Here is a 17,825-nt window from a genome sequence, read left to right as displayed (position 1 = left end):
TCAGGGGATGTGGGTTCGGTCCCTGGTTGCGGAACTAGGATCCCACATGCCATGGGGCAACTAAGCCCGCATGCCGCAACTAGAGAGAAGCCAGTGCGATGCAACTGGAGAAGCCCACGCACTGTAACAAAAGACCCCGCGTGCTGCGACTAAGGCTCGACGAAGCCAAAAACAAAAAAATTTAGCAGAACTGAAATTATATGGAGTACCTTCTCCAACAACAATGGAATCAAACTAGAAATCAATAAGAGAAATATAAAAGGAAAATCTCCAAATTCTTGGAAACTAAACACCTTCTAAATAATCCATGAGTCAAAGAAATATTAAGGGGTATCAAAAAATACACTGAACTGAATGGAAACGAAAATACAATATGTCAAAGTTTGTAGGACAGTTAAAGCAGTTCTGAGAGGGAAATTTACAGCAGTAAATGCAAACATTAGAGAAGAGGAAAAGGCTCTAATCAGTAATCTATAAGATCTTACCACAAGAATCTAGAAAAAGAAGGAAAAAAAAACCAATACAAAGAAACCAGAAGTAAGGAAATAAAGATAAGAACAGAAATCAATGAAATTGAAAACAGCAAAACAGAAAAATCAATGAAACAGCTGGTTCTTTGGAAAGATCAGTAACATTGACAAACTTCTAACAGGACTACCAAAGAAAAAGAGAAGACACAAATTACCAATATCAGGAATAAAAGGGGCTATCAATACAGACCCTGCAGATATCAAAAAGATACTAAGGGAATACTATGAACAAAATACACTTGACAACTCAGATGTAAACAAACCATTCCTAGAACAGCACAAACTGCTGTTACCCACCCACTATGAAACAGATAATCTGAATAGCTCTAACTTTTAAAGAAATCGAATTCATAAATAAAAAGCTTCTGAAAAAGAAATCCAAACCCATGTGGTTTTGCTGGGGAATTCTACTGGATGTTTAAAGAAGAATTAACACCAACTCTACACAGTCTCTTTCAGGAATTAGAGTAGGAAGAAAACTTCTCAGCTTATTTTACAAAGCTAGAATCACCCTGATACCAAGAGCAGACAAAGACAGTCAGAAAAAAAAAATTACAGACCGATATTCCCTACGAATACAGATGCAAATACATATATATAGATGCAGCAATATGCAAAAAGAATTATATACCATGACCAACTGAGGTTTATTCCAGCAGTACATGTAAGTTTGGTTCAATATTTGAAAATCAATCGATGTAATCCACCATTGATCAGGAACAAAGCAAGGATGTTCATTCTTATGCCTCTTAGTCAACATGGTACTGGAAGGTCCAACCAGGGCAATTGGGCAAGAAAAGGAAATAAAAGGCAAACAGATTGGAAACGAAGAAATAATTGTTCCTATTTTCAAGTGAGATGACTGTCTATCCAAAAAATTCTAAAGAATCTACTAAAAAAAAAAAGTCCTAGAATAAATGAGCTCAGCAAGGTCACAAGACACAACATAAAAACAATCAATTGTACTTCTAGATATTAGTAATGAATAGATGGACACTAAATTTTATTTAAAAAAGGAAGTACTGACATGTAAATCTAACAAAACATGTACAGAATTTGTATGCTGAAAACTACAAAAAGCTGATGAAGGAAATCAAAGATCTAAATAAGTGAGACATACTATGTTCATGGATTGAAGGGCAACATAGTAAAGATGTCAATTCTCCTTAAATTGATCTATAGGTTTAACACAATTCCTACCAAAATGTCAGCAAGAGTTTTTGTAAATGTAGACAAGCTTATTCTAAAATTTACATGGAAAGAGGCCCTAGAACAGCCAAAGCAATTCTGGAAAAGGAAAATAAAGTTCAGCAGCTACAGTTATCAAGACAGTGTGGTACTGGTGGAGAGACACACCTATTAAAAGAATAGAGAACCCAGAAACAGACCCACTGCATAAGTCCAACTGATTTTTGATAAAAGTGTATAAAAGCAATTCAATGATAAGAAAGACAAACTTTTCAGTTAATGGTGCTGGAGTGATTGACATCCACAGGCCAAAAATAAACAAACCTTGATCTAAACTTCATATCCTATACAGAAATGAACTCAAAATGGATCACAGAGTTAAATGTTAAAGGCAAAACTATAAAACCTTTAGAAAAATACAGGAGAAAATCTTCAGGATCTAGAGCTAAGAAAAGAGTTCTTAAACTTGATACCCAAAACATGATCCACAAAAGGGAAAATTGATACACTGGACTATAGAGTTTAAAACTTTTGCTCTGTAAAAGACCCGATTAACCAAAGAACAGAAACAACACAAAGGTCCTTCAGTGAGTAAATGGTTAAAACAATTCTGGGACATCTATGGCAAGGAATGCTACTCAGCAATTAAGAAGGAAAAAATTAGTGTTAGAAAAGCATGCTGATTGAAAAATGCCAATCCCAAATGTTACATATTGTGATTTGCAAAACATTCTTGAAATGACAAAATTATAGAAATGGAGAACAGAACAGTGGTTGCCAGGGGTCAAACAGGGGGGTGGGGAAGAAGGGGAGTAAGTGTGGCTACAGAGGGGCAGCAGGAATGACCGCTGGGGTGATGTAGACTTCGGTGGCTCGACTGCTGTCAGTGTCACCCTGGTGTGATGTACTATGGTTTACAAGATGGTACCACTGAGGGAACTGGCTGAAAGGCATACGAGATGTCTCTGTTATTTTTCGTAACTGCATACAATTATTTCAAAATGAAAAGTTTAATCAAAACTAGAGTCTCACAGACATTATAAGATGGAGGAAAAAGAGAACTTCTGAGTGACACCGGGCATGGAAGGAAGACTGGCCACTGGGGTGAGTGACAGCAGGCAGATGACCCCCGGCACCCACTCTGGATTCTTCAAAGGTGCTCTGCCCAGAACCAAGGGTCATTAAGGATTCCTTACTTCATTAACTTTTTATCAGTACTTCAAACATGGGAAGATCAAAAGGGAAAAAATGCCCTGGAAGCAGAATCTGAAAGAATCCAGAGTCCAGTCAAAGGCACAGTGCAGGATGTGGAGGAAACGATGTGCCAACATGCAGAATGTAGTGTGGCCTCGGGCCCCCGCTGGCTGCAGCAGGAGCTAGAGACAGCCTACGCTAAAGACGGAAGCCCAGCCAAGCGATGGTGAGACACATGTGGAGGTGAAAATGCTCTTCAGAACACAAATGGACAGAAGCTAATATGACATGGTTAAGTAGCTCTACCTGTTGGATAACAGCTATATGACAGGAAAAACATATCTCAAGACAATTAACAAACTTCAAAACACTCGACACAGTTGTGTCAACTTTCCCCAAATTGCATGCTGGGGAAAGCCGCACATCCTGTTCAAATGAAGTCCTCAGCTCCAGAAAAGTTAAAGGCTTGTTATTTTCATACCTCCTACTGTTAGCATTCGAAGTCGTTCCTTGAAAACTGCAAGATCTGAGAGGCAGAGTGGGATAGCATGGGTGAGTGCAGAGGGAAAAAGACAGGTGAGAGTTAGTTTACAAAAACCCGAAACACCCAAAACCCTACACCATTACCGCAGGAACAGGTAGCACAAACACTGTCACACAGACATAGACACTGAAGGAGAACAAGGGAGGGCGGATATGTGGTCTGAGAGCTACTTGGATAAACATGGAAACGGTTCATGAACAGCTGGAATAAGGTGAATCTGAAGGAGGGAAAGGCCGCTCCCTGAGAGCAAGAAGCCACCGTGTGGTGGCAGCTGAGACCTCCTCACTTCCCCATCCTGAACAAGTGGCCGACACAGAGCTCTCCTGGGAAGTCAAATCCACCCAGTCCAGACTGCTTTGGGATGAAAAAACTGGGGAAATGAAAATGAAAAAGCCTAATATTTGAGTCCCATTCCTCAGAACTGGAGCATCAGGCAGCAGACTAGACCCAAAACCTCAAGCTCCTGCTGGATTCTAAAGAGTAGAAGGTAGGTCCTTGGTCTCCCCTCTTGAGAAGGTAGAACCAGGATGGAGGAACTCAGCTGCTGAGGACACAGGCTGAGAGCCACACACGTGCATAGCTGCACACACTCCTGCCCCACAGCTGGAAGCTTGCCTGGCGCTAGTGAAAATCAAGATGTTGATCTGGACACACAAAATACCTCCTGACGCTTGCTCCCTGGGAGGGTGGGCCTGATGACTGAGGGGTCAGAGCATGGTCACTGGCACTGTGGCTGCTCCCTGCCCTGGGAGTAGAGAGGAAGGCCAGCCAATGCATCCTTGGATGCTGATGGCAAGAGCTCTGGCTCAGAGAGGACGGAGACGCCTGCTCTGAGTGGGTAAAGCTCTCCTCCTCGCCCTCGAGGACGGCAGCACCTACCAAAGACCTCGGAGCCAGCGGCTCTCAAGACAATGGAACGTCCAGGTCCTGCACAAAAGCGTGGATGCTTTGCTTAAGGCAAGGATGAAGACTCTTCATTTTTTTCCTTCAATCCTCATAATCAAGACATAGGACCATGCCAAGGAGCCGTAAGCGTTGCCTGTGGGACTGTCTCCCCACCTCCTCCGCCACCTCCCCACCTGCCGTCGGCCTCAAAGGGAACTGCAAACGTGCATCTGTTAAAAAAAATCTAGGGACTTCCCTGGTGGCGCAGTGGTTAAGAATCTGCCTGCCAATGCACGGGATACGGGTTCGAGCCCTGGTCCGGAAAGATCCCACATGCCACGGAGCAACTAAGCCCGTGCACCACGAATACTGAGCCTGCGCTCTAGAGCCCGCGAGCCACAACTAATGAGCCCACGTGCCACAACTACTGAAGCCCACACACCTAGAGCCCGTGCTCTGCAACGAGAAGACACCGCAATGAGAAGCCCACGCACTGCAACGAAGAGTAGACTGCACGCAGCAACAAAGACCCAACGCAGCCAAAAAATAATGAAAAAAAAAATCTAAAGGCAATATGGTAAAATGTTTATATTTGTTCACTCTGGGTACTGGAAATGTGGATGCTTTTATTTTTATCTGCACTTTTTGGATATTTTTAAAATAAAATACAAAGAAAAGACACAAACCGAAGGAGAGTGGAAAGAGAATAGATATTCTGGTTGTCATTTACAGAAAGCGCAAGGGATTCCCAGCACCTGAGCACTTTAAAACATTTAAAAAAATTACTTCTTGATGAGCACAACATGCTCTGCTGGAGAGACAGAGAACGGCTGAGATTTGGCCGTGTTGTTTCTAAGCGAAGCATAGCCGGCAAGAAGCAGGGATGTGCCTTGGTCTGCCAGTTTCTGGGCATCCAGGAGGGAGGACACCTCTGCAGGGGGATGTACCCACAATGACCTTAGCTTGGCCTGCCCTCCTGAGTCACTTGGGGAACCTGATCCCAACTCTTCACTCAGTGGTCTGGTGGCACCACACACTCACTGCACACAGCAGCCAATAAATGCTAAGTAAACTGCTCTCTATTGTTCTGAAATTATGAAAGCAGATTAAAATTCAACTCTATTTTTAGTTCATTCTTCCCAGCCATCAAGGGGGCAAAATTCAACCAGAAAGAACGCTCTGGAAGGTCAGAAGGGTGGGGAGACTTCATGTCCTGCTGTGCTGGACATGGAGTAGCTAAAATGTTGCCATAATTTGGACTTTTGAATTGCCCTTTTAACTATTTAACTCAAGTTCATTTCCTAAGACTGACAATTTGCAAACACTACTGGTAAACAGAAGTTTCACGCCTTCCTTTTATTTACAGAATTTGTTTTGAGTTCTCCTTTAATTATGTTTAAGTCTCACATTTAAGTAAATTTCAATCATTTTTGTCACTGTGAATAGTTATACTATAGAATTTATACAGAAACCACAGACGATGGCATTTTTAAGCTGGAATCTAACTCAAATGCTGCACCTGGAAGAGAAGAGAAAATGGAGGGCAAGAGCTAATGAGAACTTTCTCCACGTCCCCACCCAGCCAAGGGCAGCTCTGCTGCGGCCAGAAACAAGACTGCCCCAAGCCCCGTCCTCACCCCAGCGAAGCAAGGACTGGATGCCAGCACAGGACTGCAGCCTGGAGGGGAAAGAGCGCACAGGCTGTCTGGAGTTGATTTGTTTCTACTTAAGGTGGCAACAACCCCGACTTCAAGGGACTCGCTGTCAAAAGCTGCACGCTGACCCTTCTTTAGGGCCAACCAGGAGAGGCCTCGCTAGGAAACCTGATCCCATCTGGAAGCTTCCCACCTCTCCCTAGGGAGGAACATGGAATGTGTGCCCAGGCATCTCAGGTTGGAGCTCAACTCTCCTCCACCCAAGACGTGTGGTCGACATAAATCAAGATGCGCTTCTGGGGGACACCTGGAACCTGGCTCCTAACATAACACATGCTGGGAAAAGGCCCCCCTTTCCTAAGCAGTCACTGCACAATTCTAGAACATAACCCACACCTAACTGAGAAACCGTTCTAACATTAATTTTTAAATTTTAATCAAAATAATCGATAACCCCACCATCTCAATGATATTTCTGTTGCATTCACAGTATGTTGTGTGTGCACGTGTCTCATGGTGACCCTGACGTGCTGGGACCATCCAGGAGCCGGAGCATGTCGGCCAAGTCTGCTGTCTACCTGTTAACACTCTCTCTACCCGTGACTGCAGGGGCCATGAGTATTTCTAGGATGTTAGCATAGGGAACCTAGGCCAGCGTTTCCCAACCTTCTCAGAATTAGTCAGAAAAGGGCAAGAACTCAGTGGAAACTTTTCATATTTTCCACCTTATTAAAAAAATGTTGAGGGGACATCAGCCCCGCTCGCCCTGCAGACCTGCACTGGCTAGCGCTGCCCTTGGGAACGGCTTCCTGAGGTCACCCACGGCTCGCAGCTGCTCCTCCAGCCCTCGTGCTGCTCCAGCCACAGCACAATGCTCAGATACATGGGGGGTGATCACCGCCTGGGCCTCGGCTTCCCCACAAGAGGATGGAGAAACCGTGCCACATCCACCAGGAGAAAGGAAGAGCAGCTCAGAGGTGGTATGAGTGGGACGCAAGCTTGGGGAAGGCTTCTGTGCAACACAGGACACCGCTGCAGTCACTCACTTACCCCAGACCAACACGTGGGCCACGCTGACCCACCCACCCCGCTTTGCTCCCTGCACCGGAGCTACGCTGCTTCCTCAGCACTCAGGTTGCAGCCCAGTCCTTACGACTACCAACTCCTGTGGGACCGACTCTGGATTATTTGCTCCATTTCTTGGTTTCTAAATATATATCTTTACCAGAGAGACCAGCAGCTACTTATCTCAAAAGATTGTTAATAATCACAGTAGCTCACACCTTCATGGAGCTTAGTAAGCTCCAGGCACTACTCTAAGGAGTTTATTTAATTCTGAAACAACCTAACAGATGAGGAGACAGAGACAGAGGCACACAGCTAGTCCTGGCAGAGCCGGGCTTCCACATAGGGAGCTGGCTCGAACCCAGGCCCTGAGGTTCGGATAAGATGGTGGGCAGGAAAGTGCTCTAGGGACTGTCCAGTGTCCCTCAACAGAGCAGTCACGTTGGACCAGCTGTTTTCATAAAGACCTACATACGTCAAGGGTGAGATAGTTCAAGACTAACCTTCCTACACTAATCCCATTGATCATGACCTTTATGTCACACTACTTTGAATTCTCAGGATGCAATGACCTTTTCTCCTGCACAGGAGGGGGCTGCTGCCCAACTTTCTCCTGGTGTTTCTGAAGGGCTCCCAGCAGGAGGATGCCCAGTCTTCCTCAAATGAGCTCAGGAAGTTCTGGGTCACCTCTGTGTGTCTCTGGCTTATAACCCTCACCATGCTGACGCAGAACCTCACAGAGGCACACTCGGGGCACTATTCCAGAGTAGAATGTAAGGCAAGGCCGAGATGGCGAAGAAAGAACTAGAAAGAAGGACAGAGGTCCTGCCTCTGCCCCTGCCCCTGATGAGAGCTGTGAACTGAGGAGCCAGGCAGCATCAACAGGCCTGGGGGCTCCCACCCTTCACAGACTCCTAGGCTGGGATGGCCTGGGGGGCACTTCCAAGAAAGCTCCGCCTGTGCCTGTGGGCTGTGGCGGGCACCATCCCACCCTGACCAGTCTCGCGTGGGACAGAGAAGAGCTCCAGGCTCCCCAGGCAGTGCTGATGAGCTGGGAACCGCCGAAAAAGGTCTGTTTTGATACCAAGAAACTAGCAACCAGGGATGGCACAAGGAACAGGGGAGATGCAGTTTCAGACGGGAGAAGGAGACCCCACCTCCCCTGTGCCTTTCTTGTTTAAATGCTTGACTGTGCATGGGAACACCAGCCTCTGTGGCCTGTGCCGGGCTGGCTCTGCAGTCATCCTTTTCTGGAGAGACAGCTCCAGGGCACAGGGCCTTGAGCTCTCATCAGGCAGCTGGTGCCCTGGGGCTCGCAGGCCTCTCACGTAGGGGGGCTGCTCTGCCCTGTACCTGTAGGGGACTCACGGTGCTGAGGGGGCTTCAGCGCTGGTGAGCACAGGTTGGGTCGGGCCTGGGTGCTGCGGGGACTAAGTGGTGAGGAAGAGGAAAGGGGCTCCAAGTGTCCTGGGGGACACTGCAAAGTGAAGCTCACTGCTGGGGTGCACAGTTGTCACCACTCAATAAAGTAGCAGGATTAAGCTCACGTCCTACCGACAATCTGAACTGGCCCTATTTAATCATATTCAGGAGGGCTTCTCTAATCTTTCTTCCAAAAACTGCTAAAGTGCAGGTACAAAGTAGAGGACACCCTGTATTACCTAGGAGTGTTTCTGAAATGAAGACAGAGCAGAGACAAACCTCTAACAGCAATCCCGGGGCCAACATTGTTTGAAATCCAGCCTTACCTAACTAGCGCCTGACCCCCCACGTCACAACTCGGACACGCCTCTAAGGGCATGTGGGCACCACAAGGCGTTAGTGACTGTTATTCAGGAGGCAATTTCATCCCCTCCCAAAGAGCAGCGTTAGGCAGGAAGGTAATCATCAGTTTTATTAGCATGCACAGTGTTTCTCGAAAACAACCTGGCCATTTAAAAATTAGTCACGTCGTCATTTCTGTAGCACAGGTTAGCAGCACGGTGACTTAGAGCAGGTTAACTTGAGAAAGCAACCGCAGGTGTGAGCCCAGCCACGCCCCTCTGCTCAAGACAGAGGGGGCCCAGTGAGCGGGACTACAAGCGCCTGCGCGCCGCGTGCGCCTCCCTGCACGCGGGGACGCCTTCCAAAGTTTCCTCAGTATGATCACCGGCATTTGAGAATCGAGACACCCAAACTGCACCACCTGCTCTGGAATTCGCCCTGTCAAAGGCAGACCACACCATGCTTCAGAGCAGACAGTGTGTGACAAGGGTCCTGAGCAGTGCCCGGTCTGGGGCAGCACTGCCCTGAGATCTGGAAACCGAAGCCAGACGAGCTGGTCTCTGGAATATCTTCTGACCCGCCTGCCTGGGTGGGTCATCTTTTTCTCTGTGCCACAAAACTTTTCTGCCCCCAAATTTTACTTTCCAATTTTGAGAATCAGACAATTGAGCTCATACGATCTGGCTGAAAAGCTGAGATAAAAATAACTTGCCCAAAACACACTAAGGCTACATGACATAAATGTCAAGTGATCAGAACGAAGGAAACTTAAGAGTCTTTCCCTTCCGCCTGTGGACGTCCTGGCTGCCACAGGCTGGGACACAGAGAGAGGAGCCACGCAGCGCAGCGCTGGCCGCTCTCAGACCCTCACCAAGTTTGTCTGTGGATGAGATAATATCAGCGGGCACGGAGGAGTCCAGATCAGCATCCAAAATTCCCAGGGGGTCCAGCTGTGCTACATGGTGCCCTCGTATCTACGAATGGGCCAGCGATGGAGAGGGAAGGACACACACAAAAGGACAGGAGAAAAAAAAGAGGGAAGGGGTAAAAAAAAAAAAAAAAAAGTAAAATTACATTAAAATTAGTGTTTACAGATTAATTCTCACCCACGTTTGAAGAAACAGTTACTGGAGCATCATCAAAATTTACACAACTAATTCCGAGAGGATCAAGTTTTGCAATGTGGTGACCCCTGACCTGGAAGCAATAATACAAGCAGTCATTAAGCAGGTCCTGTGGGCTGTGGCGAGGGGTAAAAGTTGCACTTGGTCAAACCTTTCCCTGAGAGCGCCAGTGAACCCAAACAACAAAGTCAGTTTGTAAAAAGCCTTACAATAGTTTGTTTTAAAGCACTATTGTACATAAATGCACTTTTATAAAAAGAGGATAAGATCCTCAGGTTTTGATAAACCTGGCAGTCTAAAAGGACCCATTTCTCGGGATCCTTACACAGTTTTCCTGGATAAACAGAAATGGGATATGCTGGGGACTTTAGCTCCAGTGCGAAGACCACTCAGCTTAGTACACGCAGAAGTCCCTAAGGAAGGTGTGGGTGTGGCCCTGCTGCGTGGGTCAGGGCACAGCGGGCACAACAGCAGACAGCTACAACAGGGACCTCAGTGCCTGATCTGAACCGTTTAAAAGCAAAAAGACACGGAAAATCCCTTCCAATTTTGTTTAAGTCTTGGATACTTTATCCACTGTTTCTTGCTAACAATTTGGGAAGGGGAGCAGCTGCTGAGAAGTCACTTAAAGACCAACAGAAATGACTGAGGCTGAATGAGTCAGGCAGTGGTCAGCACACACGTTCCTCTTTCTGCAGAAACGCCCACTGTGAACGGCGTGCGTCTCGTCATTTGCCCTGGGGAGAGAGCCCGACTTGCCAGGCTCCAACAGGACAGACCCATCCTGTGCTACCCGTCCTGACACCTGTGGCAACTGGCCCCGTGGGCGGAGGGGAATGGTCCATAAGGCCGTTTCCAGGAAGGAGAACGTTGGAGAGAGAACTCTGTGGTGTGACACCCTGCTACGTTGCAGCAATGCCAGAAGAGGCAGCAGGGGAGCCCCGGTCCTGGGAGCTCCCAGAAGGGCCCCCCCGGGCCCGATTTCTCCTCCTTTCCTCCTGAGAACTACTCACAGACCAGGTGGTAAGGTCTGAATTCTGGGCTCTTCTCCACGCCAGGCGGATATCCTGGAAGGGGCTTCTGGGCTCTGAGAAAGGCCATGGGAGCCCTTGGTTCTGCATGAGCCTCCTCCAACGGGGCTGACCACTGACCGGAATGCTCCTGGAGAGGTGGCCCCTCTGCAGGCTCAGCTGTCCCTCACCTGCCTCTCCCTGCTTCCATGGGCTCTGCTTCTGTCCCCAAACCCTACAGGTTCGTTTTCTCTTATTGCATTTGGGCCCTAGCAACTGAGAAGGGGAGCAGCACACGCCTCCCGGTCCCTGCTCCCTCCTGGGGATCGGCACTTCCCCTGACGCCCGGGCACTGACTGCGTTTCCCTGCTTACAAATCCTTCTTGCCAACCTATGGGGAGAAATAAGGGCAGGTGCTAAAGGTGGCAGAGGACCTGCTCAAACAGGGTGAGACTGCCTGCGCTCCTTTCCTCTTGTCATATGTCATTTTGGCCTCCCTCCAGCCCAGAGCAGGGAGAGAGAGCGCCCAGTGTGTGGTGGCGGTGAAAGTTAAGCGACAACCCTCACGGGGTCAGCGGGGCACCCTGTCACGGATGGCTGGCCGCTGCCACCTTACCTGGTAGGCCCTGATGAGAGACTGCACTGCCAGGTGATCCTCCACCAGCTTGTCCACGTTGGGCCGAACCTCCACCAGGGGCTGCGCTCCAGCCACAGCTGACAGGGAGCCCAGGCTCAGGGGGAGTGGGCTCTGGTAGGCGGTGCCCGGGGGCGCTCCGGCGTTGGTGTTTCGGAAAAAAATGTCCCACGACTGAAGACAAAGAAGGAACACACATGTCACTCCGTTGCTCCCCTAAGGCCTAGGAGTCATTTTTAGCCAAAAAGAGAACTGCTCTTGGCAGGTAAGTCTCAATTATGCCCATCTACCAGTAGCCCGGTTGGGTCAACTTCTTCCTACTCTGGACAGCCTGCTTCTGCCCCCAGAGGGTGGCTCTCTCAGAGGCTGGGCCCCTGCTTCCATCATTCCCTCAGATGCGTCTCCTCACCCCAACCCTACGACGCAGATGCCCTCCCACCAAAACCCCCAAGGCCCAAGGCCGAGCAGCTCTGCCTGGCTTGTGTCTGCCAACTGCTTCCATGGCAGGCAGCCCAGGAGGCAGGTGAACAGAGGCCTTCCTGTCCCATCTGTTCCCTGCCTAGTCATCCGGAGACCAATGCTCGTGGCCCTCCTGCCTGTAGGGCTGTAGCTGCCCCAGGCCCTCAAACCCCAACTGGGCCTCCTGAGGGGAACTGAGTGCATTTAGATCCGCTTTCCAGACCCCAGACGTGTGGCACAGCTTTTGAAGCCCAGGCCTGCCTGCTTGTGCTTTCTCTCCGGACACGAAACAGAATCAGGGGGACTTCCCTGGTGGCACAGTGGCTAAGACTCCATGCCCTCAACGCAGGGGGCCCAGGTTTGAGCCCTGGTTGGGGAACTAGATCCCAACACGCATGCTGCAACTGAGAGTTTGCATGCCGCAACTAAGGAGCCCATGCGCCGTAGCTGAGGAGCTGGCAAGCCGCAACTAAGGAGCCCACCTGCTGCAACTAAGACCCGGTGCAACCAAATAAGTAAATAAATGTTAAGAACAAAACCAAAAAAACCCCAAACAGAATCAGGGACTTTATGTAAGAGGCAGCCCGGAGCTCGGACCTGTGAAGCCTGAAGCATCCCCACTGACCCCTACAGAAATAGTCTTGTCACTTAAGGGCTCAGGATGTGCAGTCAGAGGCAGAACCTCAAATCTGAGCTCTGAGATCTTAGCAAATAACCTAAATTTCTGTGCTCAGTTTTTTCATCCGTAAGATGAGGACAAAAAAAAATCTATATATTCTTCATAGGTTTTTTTTTTGTAAAGACTAAAGGCATTTAGCACACAATCTGGTAGGCAGTTGGCATTACTGGTAGTAACTGGTATTACTACTGGTTTCAACTTCCTTTGTGCTAATGTGAACTAACTCCTCTTCCTATTATTTTTGGCTACTTTGTATTTGATTCAATTTTTTCTTTTCTTTTTTTTTGGCCATGTTGTGCGGCTTGTGGGATCTCAGTTTCCCGACCAGGGATTGAAACTGTGCCCCCTGCAGTGGAAGTTCGGAGTCCTAACCACTGGAGCGCCAGGGAATTCCCTGATTCAATTTATAATCTGCATAGACACTGTGAACTATAATAGTTTATCTCATACAAAGACGTGAAGCTTAAAATAAAATTTTAGAGGTCAGAGAAACTAAGAATAAAATTCCATTGCCAAAAAATATATATTAAAACTCAGAGAGTTTAGAAACGTGAAAACATTGTCTTTCTTCTCTGCCATGCATTTTCCAGTTTCTAAGATTCTTCTGTCAATAAACTCTGGTTAGACTTCTTGAAAAATCTGGAGAGGAGAAACTTCACTAGATTTTTGTTCGCCCTCCCAGTTAAGTGCTACCAAGATGTTGTCCAGATGGGCTCGTCTGGGAGCTTGGGCAGATATCGAATGGGTCTATCTATGTCTGGGCAGAAACCTTGAGACTGGTCCTGAAGCCTGAAGGTCTTCTGGCTTTTTCAGGCAGGCTCTTTATGACATGTAGACGTACTGACTTGGACGGTCCAGGGGAGGGCTGCATGCTGCCGCCAGTCATGAACCCCTGGGATGTGCACAGGCCTGGAGCATCACACAGGGCAGCCCGGCCTCTCACTAAAAGTGTTTCTGAGGGGAGCTTTCCAGAATGTTTATATCGTTCTACAATAAGAACATAGTCCTTTCGTATTCAAAAAGATTAATTAAAAAAATCAAACTATTAGGGAGATGATAGTATAACACGGTGAATATACTAAAGACCAGAATTGTACAATCTTTACATGTGAATTCTGTCTCAATAACCATTTTTAAATGTTTTAACGTATCTCACTATTCAAGGTTTTACTGTCTTTACCTTTCTGGTTAATTTTCAGCATGTCAGCGGATGGTAGAAGGGAGCTCTGGGGTTCTCTTTTGGCAAAGGCCGTAACACCGACTGCAGAGTACCTCGCATCACGTGACCTGACAACCAGGGGCAAGCTACATCCAGGGCTTGGAACACCAAGACCATTCTCTCCCTCTGAGTCCTCTAACGGGGGTAAAAGCAGTATGCCCACCAGAGAAAGCAACTGACTTACTCTTGTGAGAGAAAGGAGCGGATGCCTCAGTATCAGCAGCCTTGGGCAAGGTAAGGCTGCCCCAAGCTCGGCACCACCTGGTTTCTTACAAAGGCCTAAGGAGCAGACACGCTGGACACCCCCAAACATTTCTGACTCTGTGAGCTTGTACAGCAGGCCATGCAAGCTCCACGCATTCTGGGAGCAGCTCTGGCCCAGGGCTCTCCCTGGCCCCCACCCATACCTCCAGTAACCGAGGGCCTGGACTAAAAGGAGCCCCGCTGATAGGGCAGGGGATGCGGCAGGAGTCAGCCCAGCCCTGCAGGGCAAGAACCAGCAGCACGCTGTTCCTGCCTTGTAAAACCTGATCTAGTTTCTGCTTTGCCCCCAGCGGGCTCTAGCACTGGCGTCCCCACCCTTACGTGTGTCCACGCCAAGTCCTGCTCTGGACACATACCCTGGGGCTGCAGGGGGGCTGAAGGCCAGGGCATGACCCGGAAACCAAGTAGTCTCTGGAGAGCAGCACACAGGATCCCAACTTTCTTCAAGCCTTAAACACTGTCTTCTTCCCCACAGAACTCATGAAGAAATGTGTAGAAATGCAGCGGCTGTCGCCCAACGACGAGACCTTGGATCGAGGGGGTCCCCTGGCTGCACGCCGACCCCTCACCCTGACGGGCACCAGCGGCTGACAGACCCAGAGCCAAAAGGCATCGCAAAAAACACAAGTTCACCTCTCTTTAGAAAAATCAGCTTTGAATAACAAGAACAGTAGTGGCAGCCACAGAGGTAGGAGTAGTTACCACACTGATGTGCCAAGCACCTGGAATGCCAACTACAGCCTCCTGGGGAGAGGTTCGGGCAGGCAGGATTGACACAGAGTGGTCACCAGGCAGGGATAACAGGTTAAGTAAGACAGAACAACCCTTACATAAACAGCATCTCTCAGGCTGGCTTACCCTTGCCAAAGCCAGCAAACAATAAAATCAAAGGATTTCCAGGGCTGACACCCAGAGGGCACGGGCGCGGGCCAGGCCCCTGGCTGGCGGTGGGGTGGGGAGGGAAATCGCAGTCATCGGGCCTCCTCTCTCTGACCTTCTTTTGTGCTTGGGATAAAACTCCAGGTGATTTTCAATTGGCTGAGGACAGCAACACAGACTGAAATTCTGCTCAAGCTGGAGGCGGTCAGAAAAAACTGGTTCCTACCAGTATTGCAGAGAGCTGGGAACCACTGGGAAAGAATATGCCAGGAATGCAGCTTCCTCCTGTCCCGTAATTCACCCCCGCTGCGCACACCGCAGCTTAGCTTCCCTGCAGCTCCGGTAGGCCCTCCCCCGCACGCTCTGGGCAGGTGTGGGTACCTGCACTCAGATGAGGGCCCGGCCAAGGAGCCCACCCCAACATACAGCAAGCCCCCTTCCACCAGATCCGATCAGTTTGCACACGTGGGTGACAGAAAGTTCCTGGCAGCATACACTTTGCAAAACCCTCACACCGCAGCTTAAAACTGGTAAATTTTCATGTAAGTCAGACCTCAAAAAAAAGTTGATTTAAAAAAAAAGGCTGTGAAAATGAAGGTCATTTTTTTTGGCTTGCAGGTTTCACCGCCCTTCAGAGGCCGAGCTTCTCTCCCTCCAGCATCTTCTCCAAGATGCCTCTTCCACCCCTCCCCTCGCGACACCTGAACTGGCTTCCGCCTTCTGGAGTTAGCCTGCACCTCCCCCACTCCTGCTGCCTGGGGCGCTCATCCCCTCTCCACACACTGACCCGTGTCATCTTCAAACTGTGGCTCTGTCACTATCTGGAGAGGGTTCCCCTTCTGATAATCGAAGCCCTCATTTGCACACATCTGAACCTGAGGCTTTGTTTACCCGTATGTCTACCTGCTGCCAGTTCTGGTTCTCTCCCCAGCAGCAGCTTCCCTGCTGCCAGAACCAAGTGTCTGCAGACCCGCTGCAGGGACAGGTGACCACGAGGCTGAAGTGACTGGTCAGTGGGCCCTTTCCCAAATGAAGAGAAAACTTCAAGAAGAGGACGCCTGTGCGGTCCCACAAGCCCCCTGCACGTGGAGCTTCGCGGCCTCCGTGCCATAGAGGCAAGCGGCCCTGGCCCATCAACGGAGGTGCAGGCCGGCCACCCACCTCCCATGAATGGGTTTAAGGTCATCAACTTGTTGCTGAAATGACTTAAACCAAAACATGATAGATTTCAAGTACAAATAAGTATAACATTCTGGGTGAAGTGAAACCAGAATTCTTACATTTAATTTTAGATAACTAAAAGCGTTTAACTGGGGCTTCCCTGGTGGCGCATTGGTTGAGAGTCCGCCTGCCGATGCAGGGGACACGGGTTCGTGCCCCGGTCTGGGAAGATCCCACATGCCGCGGAGCGGCTTGGCCCATGAGCCATGGCCGTTGAGCCTGGGTGTCCGGAGCCTGTGCTCCGCAATGGGAGAGGCCACAACAGTGAGAGGCCCACATACCGCAAAAAAAACAAACAAAAAAAAGCATTTAACTGTAGTATATGAAGGTCTGTTTTCAAAAGCCATCAGCTCCTATGCTCCCCCATACACCTCCCAGACTTCTCACAGCCCCAACGGGCTCTCCCTGCCGCCGCCAGTTAGAGGGAGCTCTTCAAAACTGCAAACACATCCCTTCTCCTCTGTAACGTCTAAGGAAGCTGGTCCGGTGCTTTGCACATAGTAAGTGCTCAACACACCTGCTGAGTTCAGTTCAGACAGGTCAGACTCCTTCAGAGGCGGACACCTTGACGGGTGTGGTGTCAGATGCAATGTCAGGTGCAGTGGTGGGGCTGATGTCAGGTGTGATGCTAGGTGCTGTGCTCCCTGGGATGTCCAATGTGGTGCTGGGGGGTGTTAGCTGTGGTTCTAGGGGTGGTATCGGATGCAGTGTTAGGTGTGATGTGAGGTGGGTGCCAGGTGCTCGGTCTGGCGTGGTCCTAGGTATGGTGTCAGGTGTGGTGCCAAGTGCTGTGCTAGGCAGGGTGTCAGGTGCAGCAGTGGGTGCGGTGACAGCTGTAAGACCGTGGACCGTCCAGAGTCCTCATCTCAGATAAGGCACTGACCTTGGTGGGTGTGGGAGTGCTAACCAGGGGACGCGGGTGTCAGTGGTCCAGGGAGGAAAGCAGACTTTACCCTGTTGATTGTCAGCAGATCGCAAGAGTCTCAGGGCCAAGTTCCTGACTGTGAAGGTCGTGACAGAGACTTATTCACGAAGGGTTTGGCTTTGGAGGGGTCGCAAACCTGCTACCAAGCGCCCTTCCCCACCCCGTCTCAAAGTCCCCTGATGTGTGTCAGATACAATCGTGTGACCTACCAGGGCCACGCACAGGCTGAGCTCACCAGAGTGGGCCTGCCTGCTGCCTGCCTGCTCCTGGGGGTTGGGAGCCCCAGTCCTGACCCCCACAGGCTGGGCAAGGGCCAGGGAAGTCGCTTCAGCTCTCTGTGCCTCACTCCTTGCCTATAAAAGTAGGGAGCACTTACTTAGGACACCCCTATACTTGTGTAGCTTTTTACACCTTAAAAAGCACATGTAGTAGGGCTTCCCTGGTGGCGCAGTGGTTGAGAGTCCGCCTGCCGATGCAGGGGACACGGGTTCGTGCCCCGGTCTGGGAAGATCCCACATGCCGCGGAGCAGCTGGGCCCGTGAGCCATGGCCGCTGAGCCTGCGCGTCTGGAGCCTGTGCTCCGCAA

General features: G+C 49.5%; 1 protein-coding gene across 1 annotated transcript in view; it reads right to left on the bottom strand.

Moving 5' to 3' along the window:
* The window catches only part of OGDH (oxoglutarate dehydrogenase), a 74,772-nt gene that overhangs the window by 33,246 nt on the left and 23,701 nt on the right, over positions 1-17,825 (bottom strand). The window contains exons 3-4 of the mRNA XM_082632844.1: positions 11,576-11,767; positions 9,697-9,799 (exon numbers count right to left, since the gene is read on the bottom strand). Of these exons, the coding sequence (XP_082488970.1) occupies positions 9,697-9,799; positions 11,576-11,767 (295 nt within the window). The remainder of the gene's footprint in view (positions 1-9,696; positions 9,800-11,575; positions 11,768-17,825) is intronic.

The sequence above is a fragment of the Mesoplodon mirus genome (genome assembly GCF_964341445.2).
Source record: "Mesoplodon mirus genome assembly, chromosome: 9".
NCBI lineage: Eukaryota > Metazoa > Chordata > Mammalia > Artiodactyla > Ziphiidae > Mesoplodon > Mesoplodon mirus.
This window is presented reverse-complemented; position numbering and strand designations above follow the sequence as displayed.